The 25,737-nt window shown below is 45.3% G+C and overlaps 1 protein-coding gene across 2 annotated transcripts in view; it reads right to left on the bottom strand.

Annotated features, from left to right (window-relative positions):
• CLNK (cytokine dependent hematopoietic cell linker) overlaps positions 1-25,737 on the bottom strand; it is a 208,208-nt gene that overhangs the window by 56,925 nt on the left and 125,546 nt on the right. For both annotated transcript variants that reach the window (XM_039911666.1, XM_039911667.1), the window contains 4 exons: positions 23,008-23,053; positions 14,328-14,378; positions 2,211-2,236; positions 1,994-2,013 (listed from right to left, as the gene is read on the bottom strand). In XM_039911666.1, the coding sequence (XP_039767600.1) occupies positions 1,994-2,013; positions 2,211-2,236; positions 14,328-14,378; positions 23,008-23,053 (143 nt within the window). The remainder of the gene's footprint in view (positions 1-1,993; positions 2,014-2,210; positions 2,237-14,327; positions 14,379-23,007; positions 23,054-25,737) is intronic.

Raw genomic sequence — 25,737 nt, 5'->3', positions numbered from 1 at the left:
TAATCCCCATTTTACAGATGAGGGAACTGAGGCACCGAGAAGTTAAGTGACTTGCCCAAAGTCACACAGCTGACAAGTGGCCGAGCAGGGATTCGAACTCATGACCTCTGACTCCAAAGCCCGTGCTCTTTCCACTGAGCCACGCTGCTTCTCGGACAAGGAAGGGCGGAACTGGAAGGAATGGGGGAAACAGAGTGCCAAGTTGAGAGATTCATCAGGGAAGACCTGCTGGAGGAGGTGGGATTTTAGAAGGGCTCTGAAGATGGGACGAGCAGAGAGGAGAGACGTGTAAAACAGTGTTTTAGAGAAATGATCTGGGTAACAGAATGAAGTATGGTCTGGAAAGGGGAGAGTGACCGGAGGCAGAATCTAGAGCCAGGAGTCAGGAGACGGGCATCCTTGGCCTAATTCCACTCGTGGTCTGACCTTGGCCAAATCACTTACCCGCTGGACGTTTCAGTTTCCCCATCTGTGAAACGAGGCTAAGATATACAACTTCTCTTTTAATTTTTGGTATTTCTTAAGCATTTATTACATGCCAGGCATTATACTAAACGCTGGGGTAGATATAAGTTCAACTGGGTGGACTCAGTCACTGTCCCACACGGGGCTCACAGACTAATCTGCATTTTATAGATGAGGTAACTGAAGCCTAGAGATGTGAAGTGACTTGCCCAAGGCCACACAGCAGACAAGTGATGGAGCCGGGATTAGAACGTAGGTCCTACTGAGTCGCAGGCCAGGACTCTACCCACTAGGGCATGCTGTTTTTCTTCCCTTTAGAATTGTGGACCAATCTGATCTTCTTGTTTCTACTCCAGGATTTAGTATGTACTTAGCACTTAATAAGATTGCAAGTTCCTTGAGAGAAGGGATCATATCTAACAACTATCCCAAGTGCTTAGTACAGTGCTCTGTGTAACACAAAAGCTCAAAAAACTATATCGATCGGTAATTCTAAATGTCATAATTAGTGATGCTTTCCCCAACATTTTTTTTCCTCCTTTCCCTCCCTCCCTCCCCTTCCCTTCTCATGGTGGGCCTTATCCTTTTGTAGCATGGCGTAGTGGATAGAACGCGGGCCTGGGAGTCAGAAGGTCATGGGTTCTAATCCTGGCTCCATCATTTGTCTGCTGTGTGGCCTTGGGCAAGACACTTCACTTCTCTGGGCCTCTGTCACCTCGTCTGTAAAATGGGGATTAAGTCTGTGAGCCTCCTGCGGGACAGGGACTGTGTCCAACCTGATTTGCTTCTATCTACCCCAGTGCTTAATAAAGTGCCTGGAGCATCGTAAGCTTTAAATACCGCGGTTATTTATTATTATTATTTTATCTGGCCCCAGCCCTGGCAGGGAATGTGTCTGTTTATTATTGTATTGTTCTCTCCCACACTCTTAGCGTGGCTCAGTGGAACGAGCACAGGCTTTGGAGTCAGGGCTCATGAGTTCGAATCCCAGCTCTGCCACTTGTCGGCCGTGTGACTGTGGGCGAGTCGCTTAACTTCTCTGTGCCTCAGTTCCCTCATCTGTAAAATGGGGATTAAGACTGTGAGCCCCACGTGGGACGACCTGATTCCCCTATGTCTACCCCAGCGCTTAGAACAGTGCTCGGCACATAGTAAGCGCTTAACAAATACCAACATTATTATTATTATTATTAGTACAGTGCTCTGCAGAGAGTAGGCACTCAGTAAATACGATTGACTGATCGATTGGTTTTCCCACACTGCTCTGTCTCCATGACTGCATATCCTCCCCCTAATCTCCCATCTCACTTTGTAACCTCCTTCTAGCTTGGAGTTCCCCAGATTGCATATCCCGGCCAAACGGAGAAGGGAGAGGGGACGGGACAAAGGAGAGGGGAGAGGGTCTCCCCAGCAGAAGGGAGACCTAAACCAGCTACTTCCTTCCTCCTTGGGAAATCCAAAAGTCCTCTGAACTCCCTTCTCGAGCATTTGGACTCGTCATTTAGAGAAAACATTAGAAAAATCTTACCGTGGAGGTGGTAAAGGATTCTAAAAAAGAAAAAAAAAACAGAAAGTCAGATTCTTTCTTGTTGTAAGAACAGAGGCAATGACAAATGCCCTCAGATTTTAAAAAGGAAAACTCTGAAGTATCACAATTTGGGGCACGTATTTAGCATAGTTATAGTTAAAATTTCAGATATTCATAATTCTATCTCTCAGAAGGAAATTGCAATGAGGTAGCTTACCGCTCTCTGTCTTATTTCTTTTTCTCCTAAAAAGAAGAAAGAATCATTACACATGGTAAAAATTCACAGTTCACCTTTACAAAGTCAAGATGTATTAGCCGTTTTCTTAAGCATCCATGAATTCAGGGCAGAGGGTCTGAGTGGGTGGAGGGGGATCTCCGTCGGTCAATAAAATTCACTGTCGTATTGAGCTGAGAGTTGACACATAATTTCTCCAGAATCCTCCCCGACTCTCCATCCCAACTGCTGTGGTGGATAGAGCACGGGCTCGGGAGTCAGAAAGTCAGAGGTTGTAATCCCGGCTCCATCACTTCTCTGCTGAGTGACCCTGAGCAAGTCACTTCACTTCTCTGTACCTCAGTTACTTCATCTGTAAAATGGGGATTGAGACTATGAGCCTCACGTGAGACAGGGACTGTGTCCAACTCAATTTGCTTGTATCCACCCCAATGCTTAATACGGTGCCCGGCACATAGTAAGCACTTTACAAATACCATCGTTTTTATTATTATTAGTCCAAGCGCTTGTCATATTCCCTCTCAACTACCACCTTGACCTGCTCTCTGGCTTTTAACTTTATTCTTCCACAATATACACTTCATTCCCGTCCCAGATTATTTTTGTAAAAAAATAATTCTGTGCATATCTCCCTCGTCCTCAAAAATCTCCAATGGTTACCCTTCCACCCCTGCATCAAGCAGAAACTTACCATTGGCTTTAAGGAATAATAATAATAATCGTGGTATTTGTTAAGTGCTTACATTGTGCCAAGCACCGTTCTAAACGCTGGGGTAGATACAAGGTAATCAGGTCGGACACAGTCCCCGTCCCACATGGGGCTCACGGTCTCAATCCCTGTTTTACAGATGAAGTAACGGAGGCCCAGAGAAGTGAAGTGATTTGCCCAAGGTCACACAGTAAACAAGTGGCGGAGCTGGGATTAGAACCCATGACCTTCTGACTCCCTGGCCCGGGCTCCATCCACTATGCCATACTTCCACCACTTGCCTGCTGTGCGACCTTAGGCGAGTCACTTCACTTCTCTGGGCCTCGGTTATCTCATCTGTAAAACCGGGATTAAGACTGTGGGACCATGTCCAACCCATATTTGTTTGGGTCTACCCCAGCGCTCAGTACAGTGCCTGGAACATAGTAAATGCCTAATAAATACCATGATTATTATTATAATCATTACTAAGTGCTGGTGTAGATACGATATAAGCAGATGGAACACGGTCCCTGTCCCACATGAGGCTCACAGCCTAATGGTGATGATAATAATATTGATAATCATGGTATTTGTTAAGCGCTTACTATGCCAGGCACCGTACTAAGCGCTCGGGTGGATACGAAGAAATCAGATCGGACACAGTCCCTGTCCCACGTGGGGGTCACGGTCTCAACCTCCGTTTTACGGATTCGGTAACTGAGGTACAGAGAAGTACAGTTTACAACTGAGGAAACTGAAGCACGGAGAAAGGAAGTGACTTGCCCAAGGTCACCCAGCAGGAAAATGGCAGAGCTGAGATTGGAACCCAGGTCCCCTGACTCCCAGGCCTATACTCCTCCCAGTCGACCGTGCTGGTTCAGCTCACCGCAAGTGATGGTGGGTAGAGGGTCCGGCTTCTGCTTTAAACCTCGAAGTGCATTTTTTTTACTCCGGTTAACTAAATTAACCTCAACACATTACATACCGTTTACTCAGCAGGACAGCTGCGTGAAAATGGAATTTTATCTCTTTGAAGATAGCTAGGAACAGATGGAGGCTGGAAACCCTTTTTTTATAATGGCAGAACTATTTCAGGAGAAAGCAAATGTGCTATCTTCCCTGACAGCTATTCGTGATGCCACTAGCCTGTGAGGCAAAACCCTCAAGGTCCAGAAAATCAGTGTGATGCTGTCAGGTTCACTGTTGGTGGAGATGAGTCCAGGCATCTTTGATGCTGGCACAAACTTCTAAAGCAAATTCTGAGAAATTGTGGCTTTCTAGGGCGGACAGATGGAGGTTGGCTCGCGCTAATCATCATCATCATCATCAGCGTGGCTCAGTGGAAAGAGCACGGGCTTTGGAGTCAGAGATCATGGGTTCGAATCCCGGCCCGGCCACTTGTCAGCTGTGTGACTGTGGGCAAGTCACTTCACTTCTCTGTGCCTCAGTTCCCTCATCTGTAAAATGGGGATGAAGACCGCGAGCCCCACGTGGGACAACCTGATTCCCTTGTGTCTACCCCAGCGCTCAGAGCAGTGCTCTGCACATAGTAAGCGCTTAACAAATACCAACATTATTATTATTCTTATCATCATAATGATGGTATCTGTTAAGCTCTTACTATGTGTCAAACACTGTTCTAAGAGCTGGGATAGAACCAAGCTAATCAGGGGGGACACAGTCCCTGTCCCGCATGGGACTCACAGTTCTCAATTCCCATTTTATAGACTGTAAGCCCGTCAAAGGGCAGGGACTGTATCTGTTACCGATTTGTACCTTCCAAGTGCTCAGTACAGTGCTCTGCACATAATAGTAAGCGCTCAATAAATACTATTGAATGAATGTTACAGATGAGGGAACTGAGGCACAGGGAAGTGAAGCGACTTGTCCAAGGCCACACAGCAGATTAAGAGAAGCAGCGTGGCTCAATGGAAAGAGCCCGGGCTTGGGAGTCAGAGGTCATGGGTTCGAATCCCGGCTCTGCCACTTGTCAGCTGTGTGACTGTGGGCAAGTCACTTCACTTCTCTGGGCCTCAGTTCCCTCATCTGTAAAATGGGAATTAACTGTGAGCCTCACGTGGGACAACCTGATTACCCTGTATCTACCCTAGTGCTTAGAACAGTGCTCTGCACATAGTAAGCGCTTAACAAATACCAACATTATTATTATTATGCTGGAGCAGGGATTAGAACCCAGGTTACTTCTGGACAGGGACTGTGTCCAACCCAACTACCTTGTATCTACTCCAGCACTTAGAACAGTGCTTGACACATAGTAAGTGCTTAACAGGTGCCTTCATCACTATTATTATTATCTCCCCAAGCAAAAATTCCAGCGATCTACCCATACAGGGTGCTCAACAAATGCTGACATTGATGGTGATGACAGGTTGGGGAACCAGTGTGGGGTAATGTGTTTGTGAGTTGAGTGGGGATAGTACTCTACTGATAATTCTATTAATTTTTATTAAGGACATGCATATATCTATAATTCTATTTATTTATAACCACGTGACTGATGCCCGTTTACTTGTTTTGATGTCTGTCTCCCCCCTTCTACACTGCGAACCCGTTGTGGGCAGGGATCGTCTCTATCTGTTGCTGAATTGTACTTCCCAAGCGCTTAGTACAGTGCTCTGAATACCCTAATAAATAAGATTGAATGAATGAATGACTGAAGACTCGGGTGTGTATGTGTAAATCCATCAGATCAATCAGTGGTATTTACTGAGCGTTTACTATGGCAGAGCACTGTACTAGAGAAGCAGTGTGGCTTAGTGGAAAGAACCCGGGCTTGGGAGTCAGAGGGCATGGGTTCTAATCTAATCGAAGTAGGAGAGAGACCAGGCATTGAAACCCCATTTTACAGATGAGAATACTGAAACGCAGAAAAGTTAAGACCATGGTCACCGGGCCACCAGGTGACAGTCAAGATTAGACCCAGATCCTCTAACTCCCAGGCCCATGCGCTTTCCACTAGGCCATGCTGCTTCTCTAATAATAAGACTGTTAAGCATTTACTCTGTTCTGAGGGAGGTACAAAAGTGGGAAACACAGAGAAACGAAGTGATTTCCTCAAGATCACAGAGCTGGCACGCGACTGAGCCGGGAATAGAAACCAGGCCTCCTGACTCCCAGCTCTGCTCCTTCCTCTAAAGTGCACAGGTTGGTGGATGAAGGACCTAAAAATAAAATGGTCCATTACGGTGCTAGATGGATGGTCCATTTAACCATGGATGTTACTTTAGTTGGCTATAATTCCCTGTCAGATTGCTGCCAGCTTCGCAGGATAATAGCTCACCTCTGTGAGGGGGGGGTCACATGTTTTAAGTGTCTGCAAGTACTAGATTTCATTCGTGTGTTGATTTGAATCTCGAGTCAATTTAATGTGGAAAATAAAAAGAGAATGCCATGGGTGGGTCAGGCCAGTGGTCCATTCAGCCCTGGATTCTCTCGCCAGCTGGGGCTCTTACAAGAGGTTTGGAAGGAAAGGAAGAAGGCTGCCCTTCTTGTCCTCCAATTTGGCCTAGTGGAAAGTGCAAGGCCTGGGAGTTAGAGGATCTGGGTTCTAATCTTGACTGTCACCCGGTAGCCCGCTGACCTTGGTCTTAACTTTTCGGTGTTTCAGTATCCTCATCTGTAAAATGGGGATTCACCGCCTGTTCTCCCTCCTACTTCAATTAGAGAAGCAGCATGGTGTAGTGGAGAGAGCCCGGGCCTGGGAGTCAGAAGGTCTTGGAGTCTAATCCCGGCTCCACCACTCGTCTGCTGCGTGACCTCGGGCAAGTGACTTTACTTCTCTGTACCTCAGTTACCGCATCTGTAAAATGGAGATTGAGACTGTGAGCCCCACATGGGACTGCGTTCAATCTCATTTCTTTGTAACCATCCCAGCGCTTAGTACAGTGCCTGGCACATAGTAAGCACTTAACAAATTCCATAATAAATACTGTGAACCCCTTGTGGCCCGGCTTCTAGATGGTAACCGCCTAATGGGCAGGGAATGTGTTTATTAACTCTGTTGAATTCTGCTCTCCCGAGCGCTTAGTACAGTGCTCTGCACATAGTAAGCATTCAATAAGTACGATCGATTGATTATCTGATATCTGTCCCAGAGCTAAGACGGTGCTTGGCACATAGAAAGCACTTCTAACAAACGCTACCGTTGTAATTACCCATCTTAATAATTAATACCGCGACATCTACATTCCTACCCCTTCCCTCTTCACCCTTAACTTTTCACTCGAGTAACCCGTTATGGAGCTCTTTGGTTGTGAAATTACTGGTATTTTGGGCCTGCAAAACTTCCTGTGGTAACAGCTTTCAAGTGGATCCCACCAGCTGTTTGACAGGAGAGCTTCCTCTCCGCTTGAACCTACCACCTTCAAGCATCAGTGAATTCCCCCCACCCACACCCCTCAACTCATATCTTCCTGCAGGTGTGGCATTTGAGGAACAGTCTTTTTAAATTCACTCCGACTCCATCCTTATTTATGCAATTCTCCTCTTCTCGGTCTTTTTCTTCTTCGACTAAAGATTCCTTATCATTCTCCAGCATCCCAAATCCTATAAACCTGTCAGCCAGCTCTCCCTCTTATGTGCTGATTTATACCTGCCCTCAGCACTTACCGTTTGTTGTTAGACATTCATTCGTTCATTCAATAGTATTTATTGAGCGCTTACTATGTGCAGAGCACTGTACTAAGCGCTTGGAATGAACAAGTCGGCAACAGATAGAGACGGTCCCTGCCGTTTGACGGGCTTACGGTCTGATCGGGGGAGACGGGCAGACGAGAACGATGGCGATAAATAGAGTCGAGGGGAAGGACATCTCGTAAAAACAATGGCAACGAAATAGAATCGAGGCGATGTACATTTCATTAACAAAATAAATAGGATAATGTAAATATACATTCACTTCTTTATTTTGATTACTCTCTTTGTAAATGATAATAATTCTGGTATTTAGTAAGTGCTTATTAGTTGCCAAACACTGTTCTAAGGTCTGGGGTAAATATAAGGTCATCAGGTTGTCCTTCATGGGGCTCACAGTCTTAATCCCCATGTTACAGATGAGGTCACTGAGGCCCAGAGAAGTGAAGTGGCTTGTCCAAGGTCACCCAGCAGACAAGTGGCGGAGCTGGGATTAGAATCCACGTCCTATTTCAGAGAAGCAGCGTGGCTCAGTGGAAAGAGCCCGGGCTTGGGAGTCGGAGGTCATGGGTTTGAATCCTGGCTCTGCCACTTGTCAGCTGTGTGTCTGTGGGCAAGTCACTTAACTTCTCTGTCCCTCAGTTACCTCATCTGTAAAATGGGGATGAAGACTGTGAGCCTCAGGTGGGACAATCTGATTACCCTGCATCTACCCCAGCGCTTAGAACAGTGCTCTGCATGTAGTAAGCACTTAATAATAATAATAATGTTGGTATTTGTTAAGCGCTTACTATGTGCAGAGCACTGTTCTAAGCATACCGGAGAGTATAATACAGTATAGTTGGTGAGCATGAGGCCCTTATAATCTAGCAGGAGAGGCACATTAAAACATGGTACAAAATATAAGGACGGCGAGAAACAGCATGGTCAGGGTGGAAAGATCACGGGACTGGGAATCAAAGGACCTGGATTCCAATCCTGGCTCCGCCACTTGTCTGCTGGGTGACCTTGGGCAAATCACTTCACAGTTACCTCATCTGGGAATTAAAATGGAAATTAAATCCCTCTCCCTCCTACTTAGACTGTGAGCCTCTTGTGGGACAAGTCCTGTGTCAGACCTGATTAACTCGTAGCTACCCCAGTGCTTAGTACAGTGCTTGGCACAGAGCACGTGCTTAACAAGCCCCCTCATTATTATCATATGTACATAAGTGCTACGTTTTGATATCCGTCTCCCCGCTCGAGACTGTAAACCCATTGTGGGCATGGATTGCCTCTCTATATTGCAGTTTTATGCTTTCCAAGAGCTTAGTACAGTGCTCTGCACACAGTAAGCGCTCAACAAATATGATTGAATGAATGAATGAATGTTTGTTGGAGGTTGGGTATCGAAGTGTCGAAGAGGAACAAACTCAAGAGTGTAGACAGCCAGAAGGGAGAGGAGAAAAGCCCGGTGAAACGAGAGGTCAAGGGAGATTTCTGGGGGGAGATGTGATTTTAATAATGATAATGACGATGGCATTTGTTAAGCATTTACTATGTGCCAAGCACTGTTCTAAGCACTGGGGGAGATAGATACAAGGTAATCAGGTCCCATTTGGGGCTCACAGTCTTAATCCCCAGTTTTACAGAGTAGGTTACTGAGGCACAGAGAAATTAAGCGATTTGACAGCTGACAAGTGACGGAGCTGGGATTAGAACCCACGATCTCTGAGCCACGCTGCTTTTGGGCTTTGAAGAAAGGAAGAGTGGTGGTCTTCTGGATATGAAAGAGGAGGGAGTTCTAGGTCAGGGAGCGAGGGATTAATGGCGAGAAAGATGAGATAAAGGTACATCAAATGAGTTGGATTTAGAAGAATGGAATATGTGGGCCGAGTAGAAGAAAGAAGTACATGGTTAGATAGGAGGGGGAGAGCTGATTGAGGGTCTTAAAACTGGTCATAAGGAGTTTCTTTTTAAAGGGCAATCACTGGAAGTTTTCGAGGATTGGGTGGATGGGGAGTGAATGTTTCTTTTAGAAAAATGATCCAGGCAGCAGAGTGAAGCTTGGATTAGTGTGGGGAGAGAGTTGGAGACAGGGACATCGGCAAAGAGGCTGATGCAGTAGTCCAGATTGGATAAGGTCAGTGCTTGGACAAGTGTGGTGGTAGTTTGGCTGGTGAGAAAAGGGTGGATTCTAGAGGTGTGAAAGTGCAACTGACAGGATTTGATGATAGAGTGAATGTGTGGGTTGAATGAAAGAGGAAAATGCCAAGGTTACAGGTTTATGAGACAGGAAGGGTGGTGGTGTTGTCTACGGTGATGGGAAAGTCAGGAGGAGGAAAGAGTCTGGGCGGGAAATGAGGAGATCTGTTTTGGATCTATTATGTTTGAGGTCTTGGTGGGACAACATCTCACTCTAGGCTTCAAGGCTATCCATCTCCTTGCCCCCTCCTACCTCACCTCCCTTTTCTCTTTCCACCGCCCAGCCCACACGCTCCGCTCCTCTGCCGCCCGCCTCCTCACCGTCCCCCGTTCTCGCCCATCCCGCCGTCGACCCCGGGGCCACGTCCTCCCGCGGCCCCGGAACGCCCTCCCTCCTCACCTCCGCCAAACTCATTCTCTTCCCCTCTTCAAAACCCTACTTAGAGCTCACCTCCTCCAAGAGGCCTTCCCACACTGAGCTCCCCACTTTTTTCCCTCTGCTTCCTCTACCTCCCCTTCACCTCTCCTCAGCTAAGCCCTCTTTTCCCCCCTTTCCCTCTGCTTCTCCGCCCTCCCGCCCCCTCCCCTCAGCACTGTACTCGTCCGCTCAACTGTATATATTTTCATTACCCTATTTATTTTGTTAATGAGATGTACATCGCCTTGATTCTATTTATTTGCTATTTTTTTAATGAGATGTTCATCCCCTCGATCCTATTTATTGCCATTGTTCTTGTCTGTCCGTCTCCCCCGATTAGACTGTGAGCCCGTCAAAGGGCAGGGACTGTCTCTGTTACCGATTTGTACATTCCAAGCGCTTAGTACAGTGCTCTGCACATAGTAAGCACTCAATAAATACTATTGAATGAATGAATGAATAAATGAATGAATGACATCCACCTAGAGATGTCCTGAAGGTAGGAGGAAATGGGAGACAGCAAAGAAAGAGAGAGGTCAGGGCTGAAGATGGAGATTTAGGAATCATCTGGACAGAGATGGAGGTCGAAGCTGTGAGAGAAAATGAATTCTCCAAGGGAGAGGGTGTAGATGGAGACTAGAAGGGGACTCAGAACTGAGTTTTGAGAGACTCCCACAGTTAGGTGGGAGGCAGAGAAGGAGCCTGTGTAAGAGATTGAGAAGGAGCAGACAGAGAGATAGGAGAAGACTCAGGGGAAGACAGTGTCAATGAAGCTGAGGTAAGAGAGGGTTTCCAGTAGAAGTGAATGATACAGTTTCAGAGGTATCTGAGGGCTCTAGGAGGATTAGGATGGAGTAGAGGTCGTTGGATTTGGCAAGAAGGAAGTCACTGGCGACCTTAGGGAGGATGGGCTCCCTGGATTGGAGGTGGACAGAAGTCAGGTCGGAGGGGTCAGGGAGAGAATCGGAAGAGAGGAAGTGGGGGCAGTCAGTGTAAACAACTGAGGAGCTTGGAAAAGAAGGTGGGTGGGAGCTGGGGAAGTAAATGCAAGAAAGGTGATTTTAGGAAAGGGGATTCAAGGCAACATTTGAAAGCAGTCGGGAAGGAGACACGGAGAGTGAACAGTTGAAGATGGCCATCAGGGAAGGTAAGGTGGAGAGGACAGCATTTCAATAATCACCATCATCCCCAAAATGACTACATGACCCTCACATATACATTCCTCAGGTGTTTTGTTTTGTTTTTTAATTTTCAGAGACACGATGCCCTTTATTAAACAATACACCACTGGCTATGGTTTTGTGCAGGTAGTTTAGGAGAGGGAAATGAATGGACCCCCTTAGACTGGGAGTTCAGTGTGGACAGGGATTGTTTCTCTCTTGCTGTGCTGTACTTTCCCACTTTCCCAAGTGCTTAGTACACTGCTCTGCACACACAAAGTGATCAATAAATATGATTGAATGAATGATTCACTGAATTACTGAATGAATGGACATAATGGGACAACCCCATTTTATGGGATCCGGAGATTCTAGCGGAAATAATAATAATAATAATTATGGTATTTGTTAAGCACTTACTCTGTGCCAGGCACTGTACTAAGCACTGGAGTGGATACAAACTGTACACATGTACAAACTAATAATAATAATGATGATGGTATTTGTTAAGCACTTACTATGTGCCAAGCACTGTTTTAAGTGCTGGGGGAGATATGAGGAAATTAGGTTATCCCATATAGGGCTCACAGTCTCAATCCCCATTCTACAGATGAGGGGACTGAGGCCTAGAGAAGTGAAGCGACTTGCCTAAGGCCATGCAGCAGATAACTGGCAGAGCTGAGATCAGAACCCATGACCTTCTGACTCCCAGGCCCGTGCTCTATCCGCTATGCCATGCTATTTCCCTGTCTCCTTATAAACACCTCAAAAATAGCACCCTGCAAAGAACACTTAGAGCGATTCGCTTTGATCCATCAGAACATTCAGAAAAACATGCGGTGGTAGACAGTTGTTCAGTATAACAGTTGAGGAAGTTTATACAGGAAGACTGCTGTTTAGCAAGTGATGGAGGTGTTAAAGCACCGCAACTGGCTTCTTGCATCTGTTTCTGATTTCAACCAAATCTGTCTGTGCCGCCAAAGAGCTGAACCCTGGAGGATTTCTAATCCTCTAAAGGGAGCGAGCAAGGGAAGGAAGGAAGGAAGGAGTGTGGAGACGTGTTCAAGCAAGTCTTACTTTGAAAAGAGTCGGGGGGAAAACCCGGAGAAAGGAAGCTTAGTAAAGAAGGAATGAATGTGAAATCGATAACCCTCCGTTCTAATCCTGGCTCCCCCACTTTCATTCGTTCAGTCGTATTTATCGAGCGCTTACTGTGTGCAAAGAACCGTACTAAGCTCTTGGGAGAGTACAATGTAACAACAGACACATTCCTGCCCACAGCGAGCTCACAGTCTGCTGTGGGATCTTGGGCAAGTTACTTAACTTCTCTGGGCCTCCCTTCCCTCATCTGAAAAATGGGGATTCAGTACTTCTTCTCTCTCTTACTTATTCATTCAATCATATTTATTGAGCCCTTACTGTATTCAGGGCACTGTACTAAGCGCTTGGGAAAGTACAATTCGGCAACAGAGACAATCCCTACCCAACGATGGGCTCACATTCGAGAAGCATGTGGAACCTGATTTGTTGGTATCTACCTCAGCGCTTAGTATAGTGCTTGGCACATAGTAACTGCTTAACAAATAATACAATTATTATGAATCAGATTTTTCCTGGGTCTTGTCTCCTTTTAAGACTCAGTGTCTGCGTGAAACAGATGCCGTTCTCACTATCTCCATGTCCTTCAGTTGCAAGCCTTCAACTTGCGACTTTGGCTGCAAGTCAGTCAATTAATCAACAGCATTATATAGGATTCCAAAGTTCCTAATCCACAGCTCGGTCATTTGTGTCAAGAGTCTTGTTGTTTTTTTTTTTTCCATGATGGCATTTGTAAACCACTTACTGTGATCCAGTCACCGTACTAAGCTTGGGGTAGATATGAACTAATCATGTCGGGCACAGTCCCTGTCCCACAGTGGGTTCACAGTCTTCATCTCCATTTGACAGGTGAGGTAACTGAGGCCTAGAGAAGTGACTTGTCCAAGGTCACACAGCAGACAAATGACAGTCAGAATTAGAACCCAGGTCCTTCTGATTTCCAGGCCCACGCTTTGTCCACTAGCAACCAATTTCACAACTGATCCAGTATCCTTGTAATCATCTTCTTGCTCCTTGCTGCTATTTCCTTACCCCTGACAAGAAGTCAGGGTAAATACCGTTCTCAGCATTTCCTTGAGAAACAGTGTGGCCTACTGGAAAGAGCATAGGTTTGGGAGTCAAGGGCCCTGGGTTCTAATCCTGGCTCTGCCACTTGTCTGTTGTGTGACATTGGAAAAGTTGCTTAACTTCTCTGGGCCTCAGTTTCTTCATCTATAAAATGGTGATTAATTTCCTACACTAACTCCTCTTAGATTGTAAGCCCTATATGAGTCATGGACTGTGTCTGATGTGATAATCTTGTGACTTTCACAAATACCAAGTGCCACATCATCTAACGAATACCATTATCATTATTATTATTATTATTATTAGGTAGCTAGAACATAAAGAGGGAACATGATAACCATCTATCAATGTTTGCAAGGTTAATAAAATAATAAAAATAGTCTTTCTTGGCATTGATACTCAAAGATGAGAGTGATCCGTGAAAGGCAAATTGAAGCTAAATGTTTGGAAAATCATCTACAGGCACACATACAGTGAACTTCAGAATTTTCTTCTAAGACTGGTGAAATGCTTGCACAAGAAATTGAAAGCTTGCCAAAAAGAGTGATCATAATTGAGAATTTGTAATGTTATTATTTTGAAATTCTCAAGGATAATAATGAAAATTCATTTCCAAATGACTAGGCTGTTTCGCAGTTTTATCCACTGATCTTTTGTTTTGTTGTCAAACCACTCTTTCTTTCAATCAACAGTACTTTTCCAGCCAAGGTGACAATTGTAACTTTTCCATGTTGAATCACTTGATAATATTTCCATAACTGGATTTCCTTGAAAATGTCACAGGCATTTTTACTTTATAAAGTAATTTTTGTCTACTTTATACTTACTTGTCATTTCGCAGGATATTGGTTTTGGTTTTGTGCCCAAAAGACCCATTCCTACAAAAGAAACAGTACACATTCTTCTTTTATAGTGTAGGGATCTCGGAAGAGTTGAACAAGAACGATACCACTATATACACGTTTTAAAATTCTCATTCCAGGGTTAGCGTTAATGGAATGACATAAATCCACTGAACAAAAATCAATTTCATGCAAATTTTGAAAGAGCTTTAGAGATGATACAGTCTTTAAAGTGGATACAAGCCGAATAATGTCTTAAAGGGATAAAGAAAAAAAAAGTTAGGGATATTAACATAAAACTACCATAACGTATTAAAGTGACACGGCTTAATGAGAAATGTCATTAGAAATTCCTGCATTGAGTCAAAGCAACCAATATGTTTTCCAATACTCTGAAATTTTATGGGGAGGAATAAATGATCTGAGGATAAATTTGCCTTCGCCCACTAAACCTTCTTCTCCCCGTTCCCTCTCCCTTCTTGCACTTTATCTCCCTTCTTGCACTTTGTAGTCATCCATGCACTTGGATTTATGCCCTTCATTCACCTCCTTCATCATCCCGATCCCCTCAGCACTTATGTAACTCTCTGCAATTTATTTGGATGTCTGCCTCCCCATCTAGTCTCTAAGTTCCATGGGGACAGGAATGCTCTTCCAGTTCTGTTGTAGTGTACTCTCCCAAGTGCTTAGTACAGTGCTCTGCACATAGTCAGTGCTCAGTAATAATAATAATAGTGATGGCATTTGTTAAGCACTGACTATGTGCCAAGCACTGTTCTAAGCACTGGAGTAGATACAAGGTTATCAGGTTGTCCCACGTGGGGGTCACAGTCTTAACCCTCAATTTACAGATGAAGTAAATGAGGCAGAGAGAAGTTAAGTGACTTGCCCAGTGTCACACAGCTGACAAATGGCAGAGAGAAGTTAAGTGACTTGCCCAGTGTCACACAGCCGACAGATGGCAGAGCTGGGATTAGAACCCATGACCTCCGACTCCAAAACCCGTGCTCTTTCTACTAAGTCGTGCCGCTTCTCTGTCCAGTAAATTGGATCAGGGTTCCACTCAATAAATGCCACTGACTGATTAATCTAAAGCAAGGCATTCTGCAGTGACTATCAAGAATGCCTGCCTTTTATGGACCCTGTCTCTGATCCTCAGATTGGGAAGCACTTCTGCACACAGCACTTAGTACAGGGCTTTGCACACAGTAAGAGTTCAATAAATACTATTGAATGATTGAATGAATAAGCACTCAATAAATACCCCTGATTGATTCCTCTGCACATAGTAAGTGCTTGTCTCGTCTTATGCCGTCGAGTCGTCTCTGACCCATAGAGACTCCATGGACACAGGTGTCCCAGAAATAATAATGTTGGTATTTGTTAAGTGCTTACTATGTGCAGAGCACTGTTCTAAGCGCTGGGGTAGACATAGGGGAATCAGGTTGTCCCACGTGGGGCTCACACTCTTAATCCCCATTTTACAGATGAGGGAACTGAGGCACAGAGAAGTGAAGTGACTTGCCCACAGTCACACAGCTGACGAGTGGCAGAGCCGGGAGTTGAACCCATGACCTCTGACTCCCAAGTCCGGGCTCTTTCCACCGAGCCACGCTGCTTCTCTGCTTCTCAGAAAGCCCCGCTCTCCATCTGCAGTCATTCTGGTAGTGGATCCAGAGAGTTTTCTTGGTAAAAATCCAGAAGTGGTTTACTATTGCCTTCTTCCACCCAGTAAACCTGAGTCTCGGCCCCTCGACTCTCTCCCGCGCCGCTGCTGCCCAGCACGGCTGAGTTTTGACTTGTAGCCGATGGCCTGCCGCTCGCTAGCCACTGGCCAAACTAGGAATGGAATGGACAGGCCTCTGCTTGACTCTCCCTCCCAAAGCCAAGACTGGTAGAGGACTGGAAACTCCCCAGGTGTGATCCCGAGAGGGGAGTTAATGCTTAATAAATACTATTAGTACATTTCCTTAAAATGGTATTTGTTATGTGCTTAGTAGGTGCCAGGCACTGTAATTAAGATGATGTTTGTTGACTGTGGTATTTGTTAAGTGTTTACTATGTGCCAGGTACTGTACTAAGCACAGGAGAGAAGCAGCATGGCTCAGTGGAAAGAGTCCAGGCTAGGGAGTCAGAGTTCATGGGTTCGAATCCCGCCTCTGCCACTTGTCAGCTGTGTGACTGTGGGCAAGTCACTTCACTTCTCTGGGCCTCAGTTCCCTCATCTGTAAAATGGGGATTAACTGTGAGCCTCACGTGGGACAACCTGACAACCCTCTATCTACCCCAGTGCTTAGAACAGTGCTCTGCACATAGTAAGCGCTTAACAAATACCAATATTATTATTATTATTATTATTACTGTACTAAGCACAGGAGTGGATATGAGCAAATCGGGATGAACCCAGTCCCTTTCCCATATAGGGCTCATAGTCTTAATCCTCATTTTACAGATGAGAAAACTGAGGCCCAGAGAAGTGAAATGACTTGCCCAAGATCACACGGCAGACATGTAGCGGAATGGGATTCGAGCTCAGGTCCGTTTGCCTCGCGGGCTCAGGCTCTATCCAGAAGGTTAGGCTGCTTCTCTAAGTACTAAGCGCTGGGGCAGGTACAAGCCAGTCAGGTAGGACACAGTCCATGTCCCACGTGAGGCTCGCAGCCTTAATCCCTATTTTATAGGTGAGGTAATTGAGAAGTTAAGTGACTTGCTCGAGGTCACACAGCAAACACGTGGCAGAGCTGGGATTAGAACCCAGGACCTTCTCATACTCAGGCCTGTGCCTTTTCCACTAGGCCAAGCTGCTTCCACTAATGCCCTTCATTCTGGAAGTACCTTTGTTTCACAAGGCCTCACCCAGGTAGCAGAGAAGCGGGTGCTTATAATAATAATAATAATAATGTTGGTATTTGTTAAGCGCTTACTATGTGCCGAGCACTGTTCTAAGCGCTGGGGTAGACATAGGGGAATCAGGTGGTCCCACATGGGGCTCACAGTCTTAATCCCCATTTTACAGATGAGGGAACTGAGGCACAGAGAAGTTAAGTGACTTGCCCACAGTCACACAGCCGACAAGTGGCTTATGCGGAAGCTGAAAAATAGGCTGATTAATGTGAAGGAAAATGCTGCCCTTTCAGCAACTTCTGGACAAAGATCTAATTTTCAACCTCAATTGTACTGGCTGCTAATTTTTAAGGGATTGCCAGATCAATCGATCAATCGATAGCACTTATTGAGCACTTACTATAGTAGTAAGCACTTGGGAGAGTACAACAGAGTTAGCAGACACTTTCCCTGTCCACAACAAGCTTACAGTCTAAAGGGGGAATCAGGCATTAACCGATTAATTAGTGGAATTTATGGAGTACTTACTGTGTGCAGAGCACTCTACTAAACGGTTAGGAGAGCATTAATAATTGTGGTATTTGCTAAGTGCTTACTATGCTCTAGGCACTGTTCTAAGCGCTGGGCTAGATACAAGATAACCACATGGGACACAATCCATGTCCCACAGAAGGCTCACAGACTTAATCCCTATTTTGCAGATGAGGACACTGAGGCACAGAGAAATTAAGTGACTTTCCTCAGGTCACACGGCAGAAAAGTGGCAGAGCCAGGATTAGAACCCTATTTATTTTGTTTAATGAGATGTACAGCACCCTGATTCTATTTATTTGCCATTGTTTTTATGAGATGTTCTTCCCCTTGACTCTATTTATTGCCATTGTTCATGTCTGCCTGTCTCCCCCGATTAGACCGTAAGCCCATCAAAGGGCGGGGACCGTCTCTATCTGTTGCCGACTTGTACATTCCAAGCGCTTAGTACAGTGCTCTGCACATAGTAAGCCCTCAATAAATACTACTGAATGAATGAATGAAAGAACCCAGGTCCCCTGCCTCCCACGCCTGTGCTCTAATTCAACAGACCCATTCCGTGCTCACAGTGAGCTTACAGTCTAGCGGATAGTAGCACCGCCATCCATGAAGGAATAGGTCATTCCTGGAACTTCCGAATCAGTACAAACTCTGCACAGTGTAGACAGTCTACAGATACCATTGATTGGTTGACAAAATCAAACACCACTCTGGGGTTCTAACACCTTGGTAGGTCTTGAAGAAATACCAAAAAAATAGAAGCAGCGTGACTTAGTGGATAGAGCCCGGGCCTGGGTCAGAAGGACCCGGGTTCTAACCTCCGGTCTGCCACTTGTCTGCTGGGTAACCTTGGGCAAGTCACTTTACTTCTCTGGGCTTCAGTTCCCTCCTTTGTAAAACGGGGATTAAGAGTATGAGCTCCCCGTGGGACAGGGACTGTGTCCAATCTGATTGACTTGTATCTACCCCAGCGCTTAGAACAGGTCTTGGCACATAATAAGTGCTTAACAAATACCATTATTATTATTATTGTTTGAAACCAAGGCCGGGTCTGCCCAGGAGAAACCTAATGTGTTGAAAATAGTTCAGCAGCTCCCCTGGTACCTTTCAAGTTTTTTGACTTAGCCAAGTAGAAGTAGGGAGATTTGCTTCACCGAGTCATCTCTGACCCGTAGCGATGCCATAGACACATCTCTCCCAGAAACCCCCAACTCCATCTGCAGTCCTTCTGATAGGGTACCCATAGAGTTTTTCATCTTTGAAATTTGGCAAGTAAAGCTGAAACACATTTTTTGTGGTGCTTGTTAAGCGCTTACTATGCGCCAGCCCCTGTATTAAGCCCCGGGATAGATACAACATAATCAGGTTGGATACAGTCCTGATCTCACATGGGGCTCACAGTTTAAGAAGGAGGAGGGGGTGGGAGATTTAATCCCCATTTTACAGAGGAGGTAACTGAGGCACGGAGCAGTTCAATGACTCACCCAAGGTCACATAGAAGACAAGTGGCTGAGTGGAATTCGAACCCAGAACCTCCGACTCTACATCCGATCAAGTTTGGGGTAAACAGAAAACTTGTTTTTTGATGTGAAAATGAATCCTGCCACGTGGCTTCTGATTGGACGAGGGTTCTGCTTTCTCTTTTTTTAATGGTATTTGTTAAGCACTTACTATGTGCCAGGCACCGTTCTAAGCACTGGGGTAGATACAAGCTATCATTCATTCACTCAATAGTATTTATTGAGCGCTTACTATGTGCAAGAGCACTGTACTAATGCTTGGAATGTACAAATCGGCAACAGATAGAGACAGTCCCTGCCCACTGATGGGCTTACAGTCTAATCGGGGGAGACGGACAGACAAAAACAATAGCAATAAAGGTTGGACACAGTCCGCGTCCCACATGGGGCTCACAGTCTTCATCCTCATTTGTCAGATGAGGGAACCGAAGCCCAGAGAAGTGATGTGACTTGCCCGAGGTCACATAGAAGACAAGTGGCGGAGTGAAATTCAACCCCAGGTCCTCTGACTCCACATCTAGTTGAGTTTGGGGAAAACAGAATACTTGTTTTTTGATGTGAAAATGCATCCTGCCATGTGGCTTCTGATTGGACCGGGGTTCTGCTTTCTCTTTTTTATTAATGGTACTTGTTGAGCGCTTACTATGTGCCAGGCACCGCTCTAGGCACTGGGTTAGATACAAGCTAGCGGGTTGGACACAGTCCATGTCCCACATGGGGCTCACAGTCTTAATCCCCGTTTGACAGATGAAGGAGCCGAAGCCCAGGGAAGTGAAGTGACTTGCTCAAGGTCACCCAGCAGACAAGTGGCAGAGGCGGGATTGGAACCCAGGTCCTTTAGAGTCCTCTGCCCATGCTCTAGCCACGAGGCTACGCTGCTTCTCAGAATTGATGCGTTCTCCTTCTCACCCCCTTGTTGGCTCCTCAGGTGGCAGTGGATGGAGTCACCGGATGGTACGATAAAGTCCGACAAGGCCTAGATAACCACGGGGACATACTAACAATAGGACTCCACGGGTAGACTCTGGGTGAGATACATAGCGTATGTTCGCTAGAATGTTTATTTTCCTCTCTAGAGCTCCATCCCCATTTATGTTTCACACTTAGTACAGTGCTCTGCATGCAGTAAGTACTCAGTCAATCCAACTGAATGAAATATGACTGAAAGATTGAACGGATGTTTGAATAAAGCTTAATATGAAGTATACCGACAAACTACTTAGGTCATTTCTTCAGTCAATCGAAAGTATTTATTGAGGTTCCGCTGCATGCAACGTGCTTTACTATGCGCTTGGGAGAGTACACTAGAATTAGAAGACACGATCCCCACCGTCAAGGAATTTACAATCTAGTGGGAAGTTCTTCAGGAAACTTCTGGGAAAATGCAGCTCAAACTAAGGATAGGCTGGGAAACTCAAGAAGAAACAAGGACAGATTTGGGGTAAAGGATCATTCTTGTCTTTTTCATTTTGAAAGGGGCATATTCAGAAGAATCTGATTCATGGTGTAGTGGTTAGAGCACGGGTCTGAGAGTCAGAAGGTCATGGATTCTAATCCCGGCTCGCCACTTACCTGCTGAATGGCCTTAGGCAAGTCACTTAACTTCCCTGCGCCTCAGTTACCTCATCTGTCAAATGGGGATTAAGCCTGTGAGCCCCATGTGGGGCATGGCCTGTGTTCAATCTGATTCGCTTGTATCCACCCCAATTCTTAGTACAGTACCTGGCACTTAGGAAGTGCTTAACAAATGCCGTAATTATTATTATTCCTGTTTGAGCTCCCTGAAAGAAATGTCATCTACTAGATTTTCTGCGGGTAAAACTGCATTGTAGAAATACAGATTCTTCCCCCAAAGTTGAAAAGTAAAACTGCAAAAGTTGTCTCCTTTGCTGTTGGAAGCAGTAAGAAAGCACAAAAGAGAACACTCTTTTGCGGGGAAAGAGCAAATAGGGGCCTAGAAACAAACCAGTCCCATCCCTTCCCTCGCTCCTGGTTTCCAGAGACATGGGAATTTGGACGTGGGAGAGATGGGTGGGGTTTGAGTTGCCGAGATGGCTGTTGTCTTGGAAAGACTTCATCTGCAATCATTTGGCCCATCTGGGAATGGGACAATTCATTCATTCAATCATATTTATTGAGCTCTTACTGTGTGCAGAGTTCTGTACTAAGCGCTTGAGAAGTACAAATCAGCCACAAATAGAGACAATCCCTGGCAAGGTGTATTCATTCCCAGTTTGGTTCTGCACCCTCCGATACGTAAAGGAGGCCTCCATTTTACAAACTGGATAGCTGATTCTCAATTTTGGAGAAAAGAAAATTTCAGAGAGGAAACGAATCACGGGATGAGATATCTGGTCTTCGCCATTCTCTGGGCCAAATAATTGCATCGGTTATAAAGAGAACAATATCCATAATATTTCAAGGTATTTTGTTTCCTGCGGATCAACTAATTAATCAGTGCTTTTTATTGAGTACTTACTGTGTGCAGAGTACTGTATTAAGTAAGCTCGTTATGGGCAGGGAACCTGTCCACTAATTCTGTTGTAATAATAATAATAATGTTGGTATTCGTTAAGCGCTTACTATGTGCAGAGCACTCTTCTAAGCGCTGGGGTAGACGCAGGGTAATCAGGTTGTCCCATGTGAGGCTCACAGTTAATCTCCGTTTTACAGATGTGGGAACTGAGGCACAGAGATGTTAAGTGACTTACCCACAGTCACACAGCTAAGTGGCAGAGCTGGGATTCGAACTCATGACCTCTGACTCCCAAGCCCAGGCTCTTTCCACTAAGCCACGCTGTACTCTCCCAAGCGCTAGTACAATGCTCAGCCCATAGTAAGCACTCAATTACATGAAATGTGCTGATGCAACAGTTGCCACAAAAATACAAATGGTCAACAACTGTATGGATCCAAAGGCTAGACGGTAAAAAAACAGGATAGGAAGAACATCGATTCTTTGGAAATGTGGTGTTGGAGAAGACTTTTGCGAATATCCTGGATGGCCCGAAAAACAAACAAATGGATTTTAGAACAAATTAAACCAACCTGGTCTTTGAAAGACTTAGATTAGCATATTTAGGACACATCATCAGGAGGACTAATTCTCTGGTGAAGACACTAATGCTAGGAAAAGTCCAGGGAAAATGTGGAGGAGGCAGACCGGCCACTAGATGGATAGAGACCATAACAATGATGATGGAAGAACTATTAGGAAGGTTGTGGATTAGGGCAGAGGACCGGATGTTCTGGAGAAAGTATATCCACGGCGTCGCTATGAATCAGAAACGACTTGACGGCACTTAATAATAAATACCATTGATTGATTAAGCATTTAGGAAAGTACCCAGAGTCTACCCATGGAGTCCATCCCACCCTCAGCGTCACAACACTTATGTACAAAGCCATCATTTATTAATTTATATTAATGTCTTTCACCTCGAGTCTGTAAAGTCCTTGTGGGTGGGGAATATATCCACCAAGTCTGCTCTGTTGTACTCTGCACACACGCAAGCACTCAATATATACAACTGATTGATAGAGGTGGATAGACAAAATCCTTGCCCAGAAGGAACTTACAGTCTAGAGGATCATGTCTTCTTTAATAATTTAGGATGACATGTCGTGGAATTATGGCATTGCTAAGTGATACAAAATAGAAAGCAAGTGGACTTTCCCATATTTCCAAATTGATCTTTGACAGAAAAATCAATATAAGTAAAGCTCCCATTCCTTAATTTTCTACTCTTCTTTCACCTCTTTGTCTTTACCTTTAGCATTCCGGCTTCTGATCTCTTCTGAAATCTGTTTATAATTCTGCAAAAGAGACAAAACAGAACGATTGGCTCTGCTCCCGATGACCAGATCATTCTCCCGCTTCTCAGTCCCCAGTTCACCCCAGGACGGTATTCATCGTGGTCTTTCGAGGGGCAGAAGTGAGAAAATTTTCATCCCAATCCACTACAGAAACTCTACATTCCTCTTTGAGGCCTATACGGTGACAAGTGAAGGGTGTCCTTCCTTCTCCACCACCCTCCTTCTCTCTTTCCCTTCATCTTTCCTTCCCTCCATCCATCCTTTTCTCCCTCCTTAGTTCATGGACTAATCCCTCCCTCCAACCCTCTATCCTTCTCTCCCCCCTCCTCTTTCTTCTCCCTCACTCCCCTCCTTCCACAGTGTGACCACGAAGTGGTGCGGAGCAGGAGTTTAGGAAGCTCTGTTGAACGTACTCCGGAAAATACTAGGTCAGCTTGTTCTCTGGCTCCTTCATCGAGGACCTTTCGGGTGATGTGTTAGACAATTAGCGAAGCTACACTAACTTTCTAGTATTTCAGTGAAAAGGTTGTATTGTATTGAGGTGTACTCTCCCAAGCGCTTAGTACAGTGCTCTGCACAGTAAGAGCTCTGTAAATAGATTGAAGAAATGAATGAAGGCTTTGTGTGGATTAAAGTCAGCTCACCTCTTCCAATCTTCATTTCCTCAAAGACTAGAAAGATCACAAATATTGCAAATATGCTAGGAGAAGGATTTTTTTTTTACTTACAAAAACTTTGCACAGCATTTGAATCATCAAATAACAGAGATGTAGCAATAAATCAGAAAGGTTTAATTAAGAAATATGAAATAGCATGGACCCTCATCATTCAAGTCAGAGGTAGAAAATTTCCATATATAATCGAAATTAGCATGTAAAATTGAAGAACCTGATCAAACAACTGAAACCTTGGCAAGTAGCCTGGGCTTGGGAGTCAGAAGGACCTGGGTTCTAATCACGGCTCTGCCAATTGTTTGCTGTGTGACCTTGAACAAGTCATTTCACTTCTCTGTGCCTCGGTTTTATCCTCTGTAAAATGGGGATTCAGAGTATGGGAGAGGGGCTGTGTCCAACCTGATTAACTTGTATCTACCCCAGGGCTTAGAACAGTCCTTGGCACATAATAAGCATTTAACAAGTACCATAATTATTATTATTGTTATATTCCATTAGTCATTTCATGATGCTCCTTTCTGTGTAGTAACTCTCCTCAGGGATATTTTGCCACATCATTGAACAACTAGTTTCACTAGAGAGGTGTCAATAAATCGTGTTTTTATATTTTTTAATGGTTTATGTCAAATGTTTATTATATACCAGGCACTGTACTAAGTCCTGGGGTAGATACAAGATAATCACTTTGGTCACATTTCCTGTCCCACATAGGGCTCAGATACTTAATCCCCATTTTACTGATGGGTGACTGAGGCACAGAGAAGTTAATTCTTTGCACCCGGTGTTGTTTACACCTGCTGTCTCCACTTCCTAACCTCCAATTCTCTCCTAGATCTCCTCCAATCTGGCTTCTGTCCCCTTCACTCCACAGAAACAGTCCTCTCTAAGGTCACCAACGACCTTTTTCTCATCAGATCGGACGGCCTCGACTCCATCCTAATCCTCTTAGAACTCTCAGACACCTCTGACGCTGTAGACCATCCCCTCCTCCTTGTAACTCTATCTAACCTTGGCTTCACTGACACTGTCCTCTCCTGGTTCCCCTCCTATCTCTCTGACTGCTCCTTCTCAGTCTCTTTTGCGGGCTCCACCTCTGCCTCCCACCCTCTGGTGGTGAGGGTCACCAAATCCTGTTATTTCTACCTTCACAACATTGCTAAAATCTGCCCTTTCCTCTCGAACCAAAATGCTACCATGCTGATCCAAGCACATATCCTATCCTGCTCTGACTACTGCATCCGCCTCCTCGCCGACCTCCCGGCCTCTTGTCTCGCCCCACTCCAATCCGTACTTCGCTCTGCCGCGCGGATCATTTACAGCAACAACGTTTAGTCCATGTCTCCCCACTTCTCAAGAACCTCCAATGGCTGCCCATCCATCTCCACATCGAACCGAAACTCCTTACTGTCGGCTTTACAGGCGTCAGTCGGCTTGCCCCATCCTACCTCACCTCCCTGATCTCCTACTGCAGCGCAGTCCGCACACTCCGCTCCTCTTGTGCCAGCTTTCTCACCGTGTCCCGATCCCATCTATCTCACCACCGACCCCTTTCCCTCATCCTGCCCCACGCCTGGAACTTTGTCCTGCTCCAGATATGCCAGAACACCGCTCTCTCTGCCTTCAAAGCTTTGTTAAGGTCACATCTCCTCCAAGAGGCCTTCCCCGATTAAGCCCTCTTTTCCCCGGCTCACTCTCCCTTCTGCATCATCTGTGAATTTGGGTCTGTATAGAGAAGCAGCGTGGCTTAGTGGAAAGAGCCCGGGCTTGGGAGTCAGAGGTCATGGATCCTAATCCTGGCTCCGCCACTTGTCAGCTGTGTGACTTGGGGCAAGTCTCTTAACTTCTCTGGGCCTCAGTTCCCTCATCTGTCAGATGGGGATTAAGACTGTGAACTCCATGTGGTACAACCTTAACACCTTGTATCTACCCCAGCGCTTAGAACAGTGCTTGGCACATAGTAAAGAACTTAATACCATCATCATCATTATTATTATTGTTATTATCTGTAAC

This window comes from Ornithorhynchus anatinus, chromosome 4, assembly GCF_004115215.2.
Source record: "Ornithorhynchus anatinus isolate Pmale09 chromosome 4, mOrnAna1.pri.v4, whole genome shotgun sequence".
NCBI classification, from domain to species: domain Eukaryota; kingdom Metazoa; phylum Chordata; class Mammalia; order Monotremata; family Ornithorhynchidae; genus Ornithorhynchus; species Ornithorhynchus anatinus.
Note: the sequence above shows the minus strand (reverse complement) of the source record. Positions and strands in the feature narration are given on the sequence as shown.